This window comes from Mesoplodon mirus, assembly GCF_964341445.2.
Source record: "Mesoplodon mirus genome assembly, chromosome: 3".
NCBI lineage: Eukaryota > Metazoa > Chordata > Mammalia > Artiodactyla > Ziphiidae > Mesoplodon > Mesoplodon mirus.
The window spans coordinates 21,680,014-21,698,034 of record NC_138978.1 but is presented as its reverse complement, the minus strand read 5'-3'; the positions used below and the strand labels follow the sequence as shown (position 1 = coordinate 21,698,034).

Sequence of the window (18,021 nt, the reverse complement as noted above, 5' to 3'; positions counted from 1 at the left end):
ATTTAAGTCCTGAAGATCGTGATGAATGAGTTAATACATGCAAATAACTCAGAACAGTGCGTGGCAAATAGTAATGCTTCATCTTATTAATGCGGAAGGTAATTCTACAACTATTCGTGTGACTGTTAATATCTGTCTTCCCACACCTCCCAGACTACAAACCCATGAAGTCAGAGACTTTGGTTAATTTTTGTTCATCTTTATAGTCCTAGCGCCTCACTTCGTCTGGCACACAAAGGGCGCGCATAAACCACGGCTAGGGAAACACTGCCCAGAAAAAATAAAAACGTAGACAGACTGGGCACAGAGCCAGCGTAGGGCGTCACCACGGCGCTCCAGAGGCCCCGCCCCACAGGCGGGGCCCTGCCCACCTGGCTGTCGGTGGTCACGTGGGGCTCCGCTGGGTAGCCGCCGGAGAAGCTGGGCGAAGATGGCGACAGTGAAGAAGGCGCTCCTGTGGAGACTGCCGGGCTTGGCGTCCCTCCGGGCTGTAAGTGCCCCGGCCCGCCCAGGGGCGGTCCTAAAGGCACCGTGATGGTCAGGGTCGGGTGCTTGGCCCGTAGCGGCTGCTCTCTGAGAGGCGAAGCCGGACAGCTCATCAGGCCAGGAGGGTTGGGAGGGCTTTGGGATCTTGGACCCTCTCTGACCCGTCCAAATCCCTTGAGGGGCATGCGGAAACTGAGGCCCAGAGATGGCGAGCGACTCGTCCGGGTCGTGGAGACCTAAAGGGTTGAATACACTGTGTTGGGTAAAGCTCGAGCTGAGACGTCCCAGTGGTTCTGAAGCCACTTTTTCGGTTGAGTGACAGGTCTCTAAACCCCCGTTTTCTTGATCTATGACATGAGAAAACATTACTTCAGGGTTGGTTTGGAGATTAAGGAAAACGTAAGTAAAGCATTTAACATTGTTCTAGCTCTTAGTAAGTGATTGCTCAGTTGTTGCCTTAGAGTTTAGGAGGAGTTTAAACTGGTAAAAATTACACTGTCTTGGCAGTAGGGGCCCCTCTCAGAAAACCACTTCAGTGTCTACTAGACCACCTTCCCCACCGATTGCTCATTGCAAATAAATCCAGTAAGTCCAACTTGAAAAGTTAAGAAAATTAAATGAGATGGTGGACGTAAATGTGATTTGAAAAAATTCCTGGTGTAACGAAATGCTGGTAGTAGGCCCTCCCTCCATGGGGTAACTTGCACACACTTGATGTCAGAACCAGACGGTTAAATCCAAACCTCCTCACTTCCTACCTGTGTGATTTGGGGTCTTTCTGAGGCTGTTTCCTGCTCTATGGAATTGGAATAGTGATAGTTCCTGTCATGTAGGGGCTAAATGAGGTGCTGATGTCTGGAAGTTAGCACTGGGCTTTAGTCAGTTTTAGCTGTTGATATAGGTACCATAGCTCAGGAGGCTGTGGCCCAGGATTTGTGTGGCTAGAGGGCATTATTTCCATGCACAGCTTTACAGAGGGAATGAACTGGGTGTTTAACCAAGGCGAGAGAAGACTGGGGGGGACCGAAGGGTGGCAGAGGCAACATGGCTTAGGGGTTAAGAGCATAGGCTCTAGATCCACACTGCTGGGTTCAGATATGAGCTCAGTGACTAGCTAACCATGTGACCTTGAGAAAATTACTTAATCTCCTTGGACTTCAGATTTCTCACAGTAAAATGGGGATTATCATAGTTCCTACCTAATGAGGTTGTTGAGAGGATAATATGGGTTAATATGTAAAAGGCTCTTCTAAGTGCCTGGCAAATAGTAAATGCTTCAAAAATAGTAAATGCTTCAAAAATAGTAAATGCTTGTTTTGTTGTTAGTATATGAAGAGTTGTTTTGGGGAAGGAAGTAGAATTGAGTTTATTCTGTTCTCATAAAAGGAACTTGGAAACAGGTTTTACATTCTTTCAACAACATTCGCCGGTTATTTATTGAGCCCATGTTAGGTAGCAAGGCCTTAGAAACATAACAATGAATAAAACAAAGTCCCTGCCTCATGGAGCTTACATTCCAGTGCGATCGTTTTAGGATAATGTGCCAGCAGAGGCTGAACATCCCTTTTGGAGGGATATTCAACTTGCAGGGACCTTCCAACCTAGCCTGTTGACTTCCTGAAATTCAGTGGCTCATCACCTTAGTCTCTAGGAAGCTTTGCTGGCTAAAACCAAGGCCAATTCAGGTGAGTTCTTTAAGTTCCAGCTGATTCATAGCTGGGAATATTTCCTTCCTTAAGGGTTTCAGGAATTTGGGATCCTTGTCAGATTCCCAATACCCCTCTGCCCTTGCCCCATTGCAATATGTTTATCCAGAGCAAATCTGGTAAAATGTAATTAATTTAAACAGTATTAAGTAGTACTAAGAAGAATAGAGGAAAGAGGGGAAAAAAGCCTTGTATTACTCGGTGGTGGTGGGGAGGGGGAGATTTTCTATAGAGGACTTTATATAGGACAGACTTTACACAGAGGAGACTCGGGGCCTTTTTTTAAATGTCTTCAACTGCTGAAAGTTTTCTCTCTTCTCAGACTCACTCTCCTTGTCATCACCCAGCCTATGATTATGAGAGAACAGAGCCCCGTCCATCCCCACAACCCCACAAAATCCAAGGCTGCTTCTCACCACACTCAGTAATTACCCTCCTCTGGGGCAGGTTTGCCCTCCATGCATTTATTTGTTGTTTTAATAACTCTTTAATGAGTGCCTCCTTTGTGCCAAGTACAGCGTCAAACGTGAGAGGAAGTGGAGGTTACAACAAAGTCGCTCATAGAGCATACATTCTACTGGAGGAATCACTGAGTAGGCATTATTTGCAGTGCTCTCAAGGAAGTAATTATAGTCCTGAAATAGAAAATAATGAGGGTGAGGGGATTGGCAGCTTTACAAAGGGTAGTCAGAGGGGCCTATCTATGACTGAAAGATGAGAGGGAGCCAGATGTGGGAAGGGCCAGGTGAAGAGCGTCCTGGGCAGAGGGAACTGTAAGCCCTGAGGCCCTGCTGTGGGAGAAAGGCTGGTGGGTCTGGAGTATAGTGACCCATCTGAGGGGTGGGTGCAGAACAGTAGGAAACAGTAATGAGTTCTCGGAGATTGGCAGGAGTCAGATGATAAGAATCTTACAGGCCATGGTGAGTGGGGAAGGAATGAGTCAGGTTTCTGGCTTAGGCAACAGGGTGCATGTGATGCTTCTTACTATGATAGGAAGACTCAAGTCGGACTGGGCTTTAGGAGTAATTAAAGTTCTGTTTGGGGACATCTGTGTTTGAGAGCGCAAATAGGTTTGTTTAAAAAAACAACCTAGGGGGCTTCCCTGGTGGTGCAGTGGTTAAGACTCTGCGCTCCCAATGCAGGGGGCCCGGGTTTGATCCTTGGTCAGGGAACTAGATCCCACATGCAGGCCGCAACTAAGGAGCCCACATACCGTAACTATGGAGCTGGCGAGCCACAACTAAGACCCAGCGCAACCAACTAAATAAATAAATATTTTTTAAAAATAATTAAAAAAAATAAAAACCTAAATGCTCAACTGTCAGGCGGTTGGAAATGGGTCTGGACTAAAGGAGCATTGGAAATGGCCCTGTACTGGGAGCATGAATCACTTACTCCAGAGGTCCCCAACCCTCGGGCCATGGACCAGCATCGGCCTGTTAGGAACCAGGCCGCACAGCAGGAGGTGAGCGGTGGGCAAGTGAGCGAAGCTTCATCTGCCGCACCCCCATCGCTGCCATTACCGCCTGAGCTCCGCCTCCTGTCAGATCAGCAGCGGCATTAGATTCTCATAGGAGCGCGAACCCTACTGTGAACTGCGCATGCGAGGGACCTAGGTTGCGCGCTCCTTATGAGAATCCAATGCCTGATGATCCGAGGTGGAGCTGATGCAGTGATGCTAGCGCTGGGGAGCGGCTGCAAATACAGATTATCGTTAGCAGAGAGGTTTGACTGCACAGAGACCATAATAAATCAGTGGCTTGCAGACTCATATCAAAACCCTATCAGTGGGCCTCCCTGGTGGCGCAGTGGTTGAGAGTCCGCCTGCCGATGCAGGGGATACGGGTTCGTGCCCCGGTCTGGGAGGATCCCATATGCCGCGGAGCGGCTGGGCCCGTGAGCCATGGCCGCTGGACCTGCGCGTCCGGAGCCTGTGCTCCGCAACGGGGGAGGCCACAACAGTGAGAGGCCCGCATACCGCAAAAAGAAAAAAAAAAAAAAAAAAAAAAAAACCCTATCAGTGAGTGGCAAGTGACAAACTGCATCTTATGGAGTAGACTGGACTTAAGCAACACGCTTCAGGTGTCACTGTCTCCCATCGCCCCCAGATGGGACCATCGAGTTGCAGGAAAACAAGCTCAGGGATCCCACTGATTCTGCATTTCGATGAGTTGCATAATTATTTCAGTATATATTACAATGTAATAATAATAGAAATAAAGTGCACAATAAATGTAATGTGCTTGAATCGTCCCGAAACCATCCCCTCCCCCCCACAGTCCGTGGAAAAATTGTCTTCCACGAAACCAGTCCCTGGTGCCAACGAGGTTGGGGGCCACTGTCTTACTCTATTCCTGTTTCTAAGTGAATTTTTTTTGTTGTTCTTGATTCTAGAACAGAGCAAATGTGAATTAAAGGGTGAGAAATATTGCTTCTTGTCTCAGTATTAGTGAAGATGGATACATTCTTTCAGATTTGCCCCCCTGGAGAATTGTGACAGTTTCCTCCTGTTACTTTTGTTTCCTCTTTTAAACCCAAGGTTAGCACCTCATCTGTGGGTACTTTCCCAAAGCGAGTGAAAATTGTGGAAGTTGGTCCCCGAGATGGACTACAAAATGAAAAGGTAAGGATGGAAATCAACCAAAAAAGTTTCTGCAGGCTTTGAGAGTTCCATGTGGTGGGTGCAGAACTATACCCAACTTAGGGCTGGGTCAGGGAGGCCAGGCAGGCACCTGTGACAGTTCAGCCACAAGTGTTGTGACCCCGGGTCCACCTTAAGGCCCTGTGTGTGGGCGGGGGGGGGGGGGCGCGGCGGTGGACGGTAAGTGCTGCAGGAGTGCAGAGGGAAGGTGAGGGCGTGCCTTTGATCCAGCAATTGCACATAAGGGGATTTGTCCAAAGGAAGTCATGAAAGTCACATGCAAAGATTTAGCCTTGCGGATGTTCCTTAAAACCCTGTTGTAACAGCAGAACAGTTGGAAACAACCTAAATGTTCAGTAGGAGGAAAGATAACTCAAATACATTAATGACTTCATAAAATGGAATATTGTGAAGCCATTAATAATATAGGAGTATATTAAGATGTAATCATTATAAGATAGTGTCTATATATATATATTTAATCTTATACTTTTGTGTAAGAAAAAAGTTTATATATGTGTGGGAGCATCTGCCTAGAAAAGGATCATAGAACAGTGCTGTCCAATAGAACTTCCTGTGAAGACAGAAGTGTTCTAGGCTTGAGCTGTCCCATACAGTAGCCACTAGACACTTGTGGCTGTTGAGCACTTGAAATGTGACTAGTGTGGCTGGGGAATTGAATTTTTTAATGTAATTTTAATTAATTAAAATTTAAATAACCACATATGGCTCATGTCTAATGTACTGGACTGCACAGATCTAGAAAGTTACCTATCAGGGTATTAAGAGTGTTATCTCTGGGAGGTTTTAAGGGTGGTTTTCTTTTGTTTTTGGCATGTTTTTCTGAAATAATCATGTATTAATTATTTTTTCAATAAGAAAACCTCCTTAAAAAATTTTTTTTAAAGCATGATCAGCCTACCTTTAATAGTGTTGGTTGGAAACAATAAGCTCTCTGAGGACAAGATCATGTCTGTTCTGCTCACTGCTGTATCTGTAGCTCCTAGCACAATCCTTGGAACATAGAAGGCTCTCAAAAATTACTTGTGGAATAGATTAAATTAAAGCAGTGGGAGAGAAATTGGGGGTGGAAGGGCCTGGCAAGAAGGACTTGGAGTTTTTAGGATTTTTGACCTAATCCTGTAAGTACTAGGGAGCCATGGAAGGCTTTTGAGCAGGAGAGTGAGATAATGGAGACTGTGTTTTAGAAGGATTCCTGTGTGGGATGAATTAGTAGAGTGACTGTGACCATGCCGTAACATACATGGGATAATGATGGTAGATTTGGAGATAGGAGTCCACAGAGTCTGGTGAGCAGCTAGACATGGTGAGGGACAGAGAAGCAGCAGGCTAATCATGTGAGGATGAGATCCTGTGCCAGCTGAGAGACAGAAGGGGGAGGGTGTGACCCTTTGGAGGCCACATCTCATAGGACCCAGAAGGTTAGTCATCTCTGCCCTTTCAGGCCATGGCGATTTGTTTATGATGGGGTCATAAAGTAACAAAAATTTAGTTTAAAAGCCTGTATGACAGGAAAATATTGTTTCCATGTCAGTATTAACTCATTTTCAAGTGAGAAACTGCTTCCACTGCAAAATGCTATCTGTAGAACTCGAAGACAAGCCTTGTTCTGCACCTGTTGGCCAGGATTACATGTGAATTCATGTTAGTGTTTGAAAGTTGAGATAGTGAATTGCTTGCTGTCGTAAAAGCTTTGAACTAACAGGCTGCATTCTGAGACCATTTTATTACTGACCTTGCCAACCTGTCTTTTCTGGTTTTTCTCTGCATTACAGAATATTTTACCGACTCCAATGAAAATCAAACTGATAGACATGCTCTCCGAAGCAGGACTCCCTGTTATAGAAGCCACCAGTTTTGTGTCTCCCAAATGGGTTCCCCAGGTGAGCCCCAGCCCTCAGGCATGTCTCAGATGAGAGGGATGTAAAGTTTTGCGCTTGCCCTGGAAGTCAGTAGAAGTCAGGAACGTAGGTTTCCAGGTCTCTGGCTTTGAGAGCTCTCTGCTTCATAGTAGCATGTGCAGCAAAAGAGCATATGCCCCGGGAGGCAGGTGGCTTGGATTCAGTCTGGGCTCTGCCCCGACTTGCGTGGTGAGCTTGGTGAGGCCTTCCCCTCTCCAGCTTCAGGATGACCTCTCAGGTCTCTTCTGGCTCTAAGAAGTCTAGAATCTCTAGGCCTGTCTAGAGGTGTGGCTTCTGCATTTGTGAAGGGGAAAGACTGGCGACTCCTGCTTCACAGAGATAGTCAAGTGGGAAGAAAGATCCCGTTCCAACTGAGTTAGAGGGCACTGAGCACAGTGCCGGGCTCGGAGCACATTCTCAGCAGATGGCTACAAGTACCATTGCTGCTGTTGCTCCTTATATAGAGTTGACAGTATTAGCCATATGGAGAGACTGGGGGTCACACCCATGCCAAGGACCCTTCTCGCTCATCAGCAGTCAAACAAATAGTAAGAGCATTGAGGGGACTCAGCTCTGCAAAAGGACTCATTCTGCAAGGGTCCTGGAGAACAGAGATTTTGTGCTGAAACGGTTTTCTCTACCTGAACTCTCTGCCTGCCCTTGGTGGTGACTTGGCAGTGTCTCCTTTGGCTCTCAGATGGCTGACCACGCTGAAGTCATAAAGGGCATCCAGAAATTTCCCGGCATCAGCTACCCAGTGCTGACCCCAAATTTCAAAGGCTTCCAGGCAGCGGTAAGAGACTTGTTTTTGGTGGGGGCCCCTGAAATGAGATTGATGGCCATTGGCCTCTGTCTTGTCCCTGGGCTCAGTCCCTGTCCCAGGATGTCTGTCTGAATGACTTGTCTCCAGCGGTGATGGGCACCATCAGACAGACCTGGGGGCAGTCCTGGCCCTGCCACTCCCAGCTCTCTGATCTTGACAAGCTGCTAAACCTCTTTGAGCCTCAGGTTCTGCCTATAAAATAAGGTTAATGATGGGACCTAACATTGTGAGGATTTCAGAAGATAGGATGCACATGAGTTGCTTAGTAAGAGCCTGGTAGAAGATAAGTGCTTAATAAACGTTAGCTCTTGTTGTTGCCCATCTCCTCTTTAAAGAAATGTGATGGAGCTCTCCACGAGAGTTAAAGGTAGTTGCTAGTATCTGTCAACTTATAATTTTACATGAGAACGTCATTGGAGATGTTGATTCCGAATTTAGGCAAAAAGCTTCTTTTAAGAGTGACTTCCAGGGCTTCCCTGGTGGCGCAGTGGTTGAGAGTCCGCCTGCCGATGCAGGGGACACGGGTTCGTGCCCCGGTCCGGGAAGATCCCACATGCCGCAGAGCGGCTAGGCCCGTGAGCCATGGCCGCTGAGCCTGCGCGTCCGGAGTCCGGAAAAAAAATAAAATAAAAGAAAGAGTGACTTCCAGGGTGGTGACGGCACCACAGTGTTGGTCCTTAGGGAAGGCCAAGGCTTCTTTTTTATTGAGATATAGTTCACTGTATTAATTTCCTAGGGCTGCCATTATAAAATATGAAAAAACTAGGTTGCTTAAAACAGTAGAAATGTACTCTCTCACAGTTCTGGAGGCTAGAAGTCCTAAATCAAGGTGTCAGTAGGGTTGGTTCCTTCTTTTTTTTTTTTAATTTATTTATGTATTTATTTTTGGTTGCGTTGGGTCTTCGTTGCTGTGCGTGGGCTTTCTCTAGTTGCAGCGAGCAGGGGCTACTCTCCGTTGCGGTGTGCGGGCTTCTCATTATGGTGGCTTCTCTTGTTGCAGACCATGGGCTCTAGGCACACGGGCTCAGTAGTTGTGGTGTACGGGCTCAGTAGTTGTGGCTCACGGGCTCTAGGTGTGTGGGCTCAGTAGTTGTGGCTCACGGGCTCTGAAGTGCAGGCTCAGTAGTTGTGGCTCACGGGCTTAGTTGCTCCGCGGCATGTGGGATCTTCCTGGACCAGGGCTCGAACCCGTGTTGTCCCCTGCATTGGCAGGCGGATTCTTAACCACTGTGCCACCAGGGAAGCCCAGGTTGGTTCCCCTGAGGTCTCTGAGAGAGAATCTTGCCATGCCTCTCTCCTAGTTTCTGGTGATGATTGGCAGTCCTCAGTGTTCCTCCGCTTTTAGGTGCGTCACTCCAGTATCTGCTTCCACCTTCGCTGGCCTTTCCTCTGTGTCTGTCTTCACATGGGCGCAATCGTATAAGGGAAGAGGGACTAATATGACTTCATCTTAACTAATTACATCTACAGTGACCCTAAACAAGGTCACGTTCTGAGGTACTGGGGGTCAGCCTTTCAACATGTCTTTGGGAAGGACACAAATCAACTTACAATATTCATATATCATAAAATTCACCATTAGACAAAGGTTTTTGCCACTCTGTGTGGGTGTTCCTGGAAGAGAAAATTGCTGAAAGCAATTCACCTGGCTGTTGGCAGGTTGCTGCCGGAGCCAAGGAAGTGGCTGTCTTTGGAGCTGCCTCCGAGCTTTTCAGCAAGAAGAACATCAACTGCTCCGTAGATGAGAGCGTGCAGCGGTTTGACGAAATCTTGAAGGCAGCTCGGGCAGCCAGTATCCCTGTGCGGGGGTGAGTCTGACCACGCTGGTGCTGCCTCTCCTTATTTCCTCAGGACCATTCGGGAATAGGGCCAGGCTCTAACTCCAGCGACCATCCCTCACAGACTCCTTATCCTGGGTGCAGGCAGCCCAAGCTCCACACCCAGACATCTTTTCCCAAGTAAATTTGGTCAGAAGAAATCCTGGCAAGTGCTTTCTCCAAACCTGATTTTTGGGTCGGTTCACCAGAGGAATCTAGCAGGACAGACACTAAACAGGGTTTGTGGAGGTCAGTTTAATCCTGGCTCCACCACCAACTCTTCACACATCCCTGAGGAATCCCCTCGGCCTCTAAGATGTCTCCGACATCACGTCTTTAATAGCAGTAGTGCCAGGCGTTGTCCGTGTATTAGCTAATTGTAGCCGCACAATCGCCCAGCAAGGAGGCCTCTGTCCCCACTTCCAGATGACAAAACTGAGGCTCAGGAAGGCTGAAGCGTCTGCTGTAAGGTCACACAACGAACTGCAGCCAGAATGCTGTTTCAGAGGTACACGTCTGATCACATCACTCCCCGGTTAAAAACCTGTCAGTGACTCATCAACTCCAGACTTTTCAACATGGTTTACAAGCCCCTGCGTTTTTCAGCCCCTGTCACTCTCTGCAGCCTCGTTGCTCACGTCCCTCTTCCGGCCCTGCTTCCTCAGTACACTGCATTCCGGCCAACTGGAATTTCTTTCCATTTGTCACATGGCCCAGTTCTCTCCTGCCTCTGGGCCTTTGCACGTGCTTTCTGTAGACTCAGGACACTCTTCCTTCTACATCCTACTTGTCAGGGCTAACTCCTGCTCATCTTCAGGTCCTCTCGTGGATGCCAGTTTCTCCACGAAGCTTTCTCTTCCCTTAGGTGGAGTTGGTGTCCCTCCTCTGGGCTCCCAGAGTCCCCTGAACATCCTCTAACAAAGCACTTACCTGCTTGTTAAATTCTCCTCTGCCTCCCATCCCCCACTGGACTCTGCTCTCCATGAGGGCAGAGCCCACCTCAGTCCCTGCTGTACTCCCTCTCCCAGCTCTGGGCCTAGCACATAGTAGGTGCTCAGGAACCGACGGGCGGATAGATGGATGGGGAAGCAAGGGCATGTCAGGTCTTCCTGACTCCCAAGGCTGTGCTCTTTCCTCAGTATTTCTTTAGCTTTTCTGTGCTCAGCAGTGATTGGAGAGTAAGAAGAAGGATTAAAATGGAAAAATACACTGAGATGTTTGAGTCTGAAATTTATTTATCCAGCAGACATTTATTATGCCTCATAATATGCAGAGTACTTTGTAAGACTCTAAAAGGTTTTTTTTGTTGGTTTTTTTTTTTTGCGGTACGCGGGCCTCTCACTGCTGTGGCCTCTCCCGTTGCGGAGCACAGGCTCCGGACGCGCAGGCTCAGCGGCCATGGCTCACGGGCCCAGCCACTCCGCGGCATGTGGGATCTTCCTGGACTGGGGCACGAACCCGTGTCCCCTGCATCGGCAGGTGGACCCTCAACCACTGCGCCACCAGGGAAGCCCTCTAAAAGGTTTTAATGGAGCCTCAGCCTGAATGGGGTGGGTGGACATAGAAGCTGGCTACACCCAAGATCCAGACTCTTCACCGTAACTCGCAAGACCGCATGATCAGGCCGGTGGCCTCCTCTCCAACCTCATGTTTTACTTCTTTGCCTCTTGCTGCCCATACCTCAGCTGTTTTGTCCTTTGTTCTGTGTCTTGAACACACCTAGTCTTCGGTCTCAGGGACTCTACGCTGGTCCTTCTCTCTGACTGGAACACGGCTCTCCCCCCCATCTCAGCTCCATCTTCGCGTCCTCACAGAGGTCTTCCTGGGCCATCCTACTGTTGTTGGCCTCCTCTGGTTGCTCCTGTCACACTTCCCTTGTCTTTCCTTCATAGCACATCACTTTTTAAGATTATGTCCTTCCCTTATTAGTTTACTTTTTTATTGGCTGTCTCCCTAACTTGAAACCTTAAGCTCCGTGTCAGTGGGGATCTTTTCAGTCTTGCTCACTGCGCTTCCCCAGTGCCTGGCACACTGTGGGCAGCTCGGTATATATCAGTTGAATAAATGAGTGTTTGAACCCTCTGGCCACTCAACCGGAGCAGCCGATCCCTTGGCCCTCGGCTGGCCCAGTTTTTTCGTTCCCGCTTTGGTTTCATCCGTCCTTGGTCCTCTCCCGAGCGTGGCCCCACTCTGTGCGGCTCAGCTGGCTACCCATATTGCCCTCTTTAGCTTCTCCTCCTCCTTGGTTGGTCTCTGGCTGCCTCTCTGTGTGTCGCCTGCTTCCTGAACTACAGGCCTGTTAGTTTCTTCCCTTCCCTGCTGTGGCGCCACACTGCCCACTCCTGGCACTGAGCAGCACTGCCTTCGTCCGGCTCACCAGCATTGAATTAGCCTTTCACTCAGGCCCTTGGCCTCCTGCCCGGCTTCAGGTTTGGGTGCAGGCTAACCAGGGATGTGTGTCAAGCAGCCACCCTGCCCCAGCTCTGCTGGCCAAAGAGCCCGGGGGCATTGACACCAGTCCTCCCTGTTTTCCCACAGGTACGTCTCCTGTGTGCTTGGATGCCCCTACGAAGGGAAGATCTCCCCGGCTAAAGTAGCTGAGGTGCGTGGGGGTGGGGGGTGGGGTGGGATTCCATGGGGGTTGGCTCCTGTGCCTGCCCCGGCATGCGTAGGTTGCTCTCGCCACACTTTCATGGTGGGTCACGGATTTCATTTGTTTGCCCAGCTCCTTCATTAAGCCCCTCTGAGAGCACAGCCCTGCGCTCACCCCTGGAGGCCCACCTCCTAACCGGGCATGGAGTCTCTGAAGCCCCTGCCCTCTACCCCAGGGCGAAAGCCCCTGACTCAGTTTCCAATCTTGTCAGTGGACAGGTGATGTGAGGTGAGAATCCTCTGCAGAGGGGTTCCTTGTAGTGGTTGGAGAGACCATTGACATCCTCTGAGAAGAACACAGGGCGGGAAATGAACTTGAACAACCCAAGAACTTATGTCATTTTGTCCTCAAAACCACCCAGCAAATTTGGTGTTGTTATTCCATTTTACAGTTGAGGAAGCAGACTAACTTGCCATGCAGGTTGCAAATGGTGAAACCAGGTCTCAACCCCCATCTGCTTACCTCTAAAGCCCTCTTGCTCTTCCCACACACCAGGTAGCACCCGGAAATGGGCATTGGAAACAGTAGCAACTGCTTATTGAGAGTGGCTGCTGTCGTCCAGGGTCTCAGCCTCCTGTTGCCGCCTGCCCTCCCTGTATCCCTGCAAAGGCTCGTCATTGTTTTTCAGAAGCAGAAACTGAAGCTCAGGAAAGTTAGGTCTGTTGCCAGGGTCCCATAGCTAGCGAGCGGCAGAACCGGGATTTTACTTCAGCATCACGTCACTCCCAAGCCTGCCACTTTTGCTGCACCCTCTGCCACCCACTGGCTGCCATGGCTCCTTGTCATTCTGCCCACGTGGGCAGTCGCGGAGGGGGCTCACCGATTTCTTTATCCATCAGACCACTGTTGGGTATCACCACGTCCCTGACCCCACCTCCGCCTTCCTCCCCCTTCTCCAGCGGAGCAGTGTGGAGCAGCATCTCCTCAGGTGGGGCATATACTGCTCTGGTTTTGCAGTGATTTTGGGGGTTGACAAATGGGCTTCTAAAAATTTTAATAGTTATGTACTTCTCTTAAAAATATATAACTAGCACCTCAGACCCATGATTTCACACATCTTCCTACCAAGGATAGAGCTACGCGAAAGGAATCAATTCTACTGATTCTGGTTCCTGGGTCTGACACAGTGTGTGAAGGTGGTAAGTGAAGGACTGGATGGAGTTTGGGACACGCGCGGGAGGAAGGCACAGGGGTTGGGGCCCCAGGGCCCGCACCCAGTGGCCGCTCCGCTCCTTACGTCCCAGTCTCCTGACGAGTAGAAGGAGGATCATCATTCCCACTCATAAAGTTGTAAGGAGTCTGTGGTCTGATAGGAATTTAGTGTCTCACACGTGGAGGTGTTCTGCGTAGGCTAAGGACCCCTGGCTTGAGGAATCGGGGGTCCTCCAAGCTCCTGCTTGTTTCCCCAGGTCGCCAAGAAGATGTACTCAGTGGGCTGCTATGAGATCTCTCTGGGGGACACCATTGGCGTGGGCACCCCTGGGACCATGAAGGATATGCTGTCCGCTGTCATGCATGAGGTGCCAGTGGCTGCCCTGGCTGTCCACTGCCATGACACCTATGGCCAGGCCCTGGCCAACACCTTGATGGCCCTGCAGGTAATCAGGGCATGTCCCGGAATAGAGGCACATGTCCATTCTCCCAAAGGGTATGGTGGCAGGACAGCTATGTTTCATTTATTCTTTCAGCAAGCGTTCACTGTGCTGAAGGCCCACACCTGTGTGCCAGGCCGCGGGCTGGCCATGGCGGACACAAACATGTGACCCTGCCCTGAAAGTGCCTGCATCTGTCTGTTAGGAGAGACAGTCGAGAATCAGGTGATAATCCTAATGCATTGTGACAGATGCCACGCAGGGAGGAAGCATGGGGCTCGGCAAGGCCCCAGTCCCAGCTGGGGAGGTCAGGGAGGACTCGCCAGGGGAGGCCTGAAGGACACGAAGAAGTTAAGCAGTTGAAAAAGGGAAGCGGAAAGGTGACCAGGCAGCACTGCATTGTAAGACTAAGGTGGGGTCAGGGAAGACTCAGGTGCCCCGGCCCCGCCCTAGCACACAGGGCTGTGAGTGCGCGTGCGCGTGCCTGTGTGTAGTGAGAGTGGGCAGGAAGGAGGGAGGGAGGCAGAGGTCACTCAGAGGGAGAACCTTTAATGCTGTTCCCCAAAGATTGGACTAAGGCCTCAGATTGGGTTTCTTTTGAGGCTTACTTCTTGCGGGCTGGCCCAGAATGAGGGTCCCATGGCCCAGCAGCCCCTTAGACAGAAATTTCCTAGCGTCTGACCACAGGCTGCCTTGCTGTAGTGATAGTCTAAGTCTAGCCGGTTGTCTTTAGGTTAGCTGGAGCAATCCTGGGCCACCTTATTTTTTCCCCTTTTTAGTTCTCACGTTACCTCCTTGAGACTCATGTCTTTAAGCCAGATGATTCTATTACCTTCTGGGTCTCTTTTCTCAGAGTTGAGGTTTAAGGAGAGAGGAGAAAGTGAAACAGTCATCTTAGGAAAGTGGGAGACACTGACCTAGGGAAATGGGATAGGCCCCCGTGGGGTTAGAGGCTTGACGTGGGGTGAGGGAGCGGGGCTGGGTGAGTGAACACAGCAACAGGGGTCTGAAACCTCAACAGAGGGAGAGGGTTAGTTTAGGTTGGTGATCGGGAAGGGCCCCTCTGAGGAGGTGGCTTTTAGGCTGAGGAGAAGGTGAGGAGTCGACCATGAAAGGAAGGAGGGTAGATATTCCTGGCAGAGGAAACAGTGTAGCATAAAAGACTCACACTGTTTTAGGAACTAAAAAGAGGAACAGTTTCTTTCAGTGGGATTTTCACGTCGACAGAATCACAAGCCAAAGAATTTCAGGCAGCAGATGGTAGGTTTACAAGAAGCGGCTTTGTAGGCTCTGGTCCCCACAGTGACAGCCATGTTTCACCATCCTTGTTTGCAGATGGGAGTGAGTGTTGTGGACTCTTCTGTGGCGGGACTTGGAGGCTGTCCCTATGCACACGGAGCATCGGGAAACTTGGCCACCGAGGACCTGGTCTACATGCTGGCCGGCTTGGGCGTTCACACGGTAATGCCACCTGCCTCCAGGTGGCGACAGCCCTGAACTGACCAGAGCTCTGCCTGAAGCCGGAGGACAGAAGCTGCTGGGTTTGTTCAGGATTTTTGAGGTGGTGCTGGTGCAGTTAAGAGAAGGGTGCCAAGGGACTAGGGCCGTTCTGTCATATGTTTTGGGATAACAGAGCGTGGCAGATGGAGGCCACGAGGAGGCAGGCCCTCGGTGTGAGTCTGACGGCTCAGTCTGAGGGGGCACCGGGGTGTAGGGAAAGAGCCCTGAAAGGGTAAAGCCAGGACCTGAAGCGAGTCAGTTTCCTCTGGACCTTTGTTTTGTTCTCTGAAAAATGAGGGCAGTAGAATTAGCCCCCCAGGGCTCTGCCGGAGTCAGTAAGGGCCCTCAGTGTGGGTTGGAAGCAGTGTAGCATCTGTGCTTTTGGATTAGACAGAACTGGGTTTAAAACCTAGTCCTGTCACTCACAGGCTGTGTGACCTGACAGATTACTTCACAGCTCTGGGCCTAGGAAATGGGAATAATAAGAGCACCTATCTCACAGTCATTATGAGGATAAGAAAATGTGGAATGCTTGGCCCAGAGCTAAGCAGATAGTATGCATCAATAAATAGGAGCTATTGTTATCAAGAGGTTTTCAGTGTGGCCCTTTTAGTTGGTGTTTTTGTTTTTTTAATTTTTCTTTTTCTTTGAATTTTCACTTATTTATTTATTTTTGGCTGCGTTGGGTTACGTGCAGGGTTTCTCTAGTTGTGGAGAGCGGAGGCTACTCTTCGTTGCAGTGCGTGGGCTTATTGCGGTGGCTTATTGCGGTGGCTTCTCTTGTAGCGGAGCACGGGCTCTAGAGTGCAGGCTCAGTAGCTGTGGCTCACAGGCTTAGTTACTCCATGGCATGTGGGATCTTCCCAGACCAGGGATCGAACCTGTGTCCCCTGCATTGGCAGGCAGATTTTTATCCACTGTGCCACCAGGGAAGCCCTTAGTTGGTATCTTTACTCCCGTTTCTCTCTGCCTCACGGTCCTTACTTCAGTATTCAGTGTTTGACCACTGTGGGCCAGGCCTGTGCTAGACTCTGGAGTTGGAGAACCACACAAGACTACTGAGCTCCCTTCCCTGGTGGCAGCACTACAAACCATTTCACACATTGAGGGCAGTCAGAGGGGAACCCCACGTGCCACGAGGACACCACCTCACAGGCAACTGGTATCCCATCGTCAGAGGAACAAGGGCCTGGTTGTCTTCACCCTTACACGGTTTTCTGTCCAGTCTGATGTTTCCCTGGGTGTTGAGGGCATGTCGTGACTTACTGCATCCTCTAACTTGTTTCTCAAAGGGTGTGAACCTCCAGAAGCTCCTGGAAGCTGGGGCCTTTATCTGTCAAGCCCTGAACAGAAGAACCAGCTCCAAAGTGGCTCAGGCTACCTGTAAACTGTGAGCCCCTTGCCCCCCAAAGCCCTGGGGACTGTGTGGGAATAGGGACATGTGTGGATGACTCACAGATGGGCATGTGGAAATGGGAATGAAATCAACAGGAGTAGGCACCTCACTGCCAGCTCTGCACCTAGGTCTCTCCTGGCAGAAAGGAGGTGGACTGGAGTTGCCTGGCCTCAGGCCCTCCCTGCCTGACCTGAGTATGAGTGAGAGGCTTGGGCAGCTGGAGGTCTCCCTTCACCATGGACCCAAAGGCCCAGGAGTTGGATGCCTGAGGGCACTTGGGACCCCAATTCTCTGCCTTGGGTTGATCCTCAAGTCTCACCTCTGGGTGAACCCTGCCAGTTGGCCACGCTGCACAGCTTGATGCTGCCATATCCTTGGGGCCATCGCTCGCTGACTTTGTAGGGCAAAGGGGCAGGGAGGAGTTTTTCCCTCAGCTGGCAGAGGGCATTTGGTGAAGGGGTGAGGGCTGAGCTGTGGTGGCCACCTGCCAACTCCAGCACCTCTGGAAAATCTCCACTTTGAACATGATTGTTGAAAACAGCTTATGTAATTAAAGGTTTAGTGACACAACCATTCCAGTGTTCTGTTGTGCAGATGTGTGTACATAGGGGAGAGGGAATAAAGCATCTTCTCAACATTTCCTCTAAGAGGAAAGCATAGACTTCAGTTTATTCATCTCTGAATTTTCTCCCTCTTTCCCCTCTTGAGAATTGGGGGTGTCGGTGGTAATGACAGCGCCGACCAGAGCATCCTGGGGAGGTTGTTTCTGAGGCTCGTGGCTCAGTGACCTGGGCTGTTGCACAAGGTCCTCTGGGCCTGGGCAGGTGCAGCTCTGGGTGCACTCAGCTCTCGGGACCTTAGCCTCTCCTGCCTGTCAGCAGCGTCCTTGCTGGACTCGGGCAGGCCCAGGGCACTCAGGCTGTGGGACACACGTGTGCATTTCTTCCTTTGCTCGGTTTTCATCATTCAGTATGTCATGCCTTTATACACATCATTCCTTAGCCCTCCCTTTATTTTAAACAAAAACAGAACACCATTTTCTAACGTACTATTATGGTAGGCAGGGTACAAACCGTTCCAGGCTGACCGCAACTGGCGCTGTAATTCCTGTTTTAATTTCAGGGCTCCCTTAGCGGTATTAAAAAAAAATCCATCTAATCTATCCATCTTATTTATCTAATCTAATCTATCTACGCCGGGTCTTCGTTGCTGCGTTCGGGATCCTTAGGTGCGGCTTATGGACTTCTTAGTTGCAGCATGCATGCGGGATCGAACCGCGGGCCCCCTGCATTGGGAGCGCGGAGTCTTACTCACAGGACCGACAGGGAAGTTCCCTTTGGCGGGTTTTTAAACTAGACTTTCCGGAACGGCAGCCTCTGGGCGACCCCTAACCGTTCCCGTGCTTCGGCGCCGTCCCTCTCGCCTCGGTTCCAGGCAGCCATCTGCTTCATGCCAGGGTTACTAAAAAGAAAGAGTTTGGCAGCT

The 18,021-nt window shown here is 50.1% G+C and overlaps 1 protein-coding gene across 1 annotated transcript; it reads left to right on the top strand.

Annotated features, from left to right (window-relative positions):
• Positions 1-402: 402 nt before the first annotated feature.
• On the top strand, positions 403-17,159 carry HMGCL (3-hydroxy-3-methylglutaryl-CoA lyase). Its single transcript, XM_082614520.1, has 9 exons — positions 403-490; positions 4,732-4,815; positions 6,630-6,737; positions 7,453-7,548; positions 9,238-9,386; positions 11,934-11,997; positions 13,458-13,646; positions 14,976-15,101; positions 16,433-17,159. The coding sequence occupies exons 1-9, from the start codon at positions 431-433 to the stop codon at positions 16,532-16,534; spliced, it is 978 nt and encodes a 325-aa protein (XP_082470646.1). The 5' UTR covers positions 403-430; the 3' UTR covers positions 16,535-17,159.
• Positions 17,160-18,021: the final 862 nt, after the last annotated feature.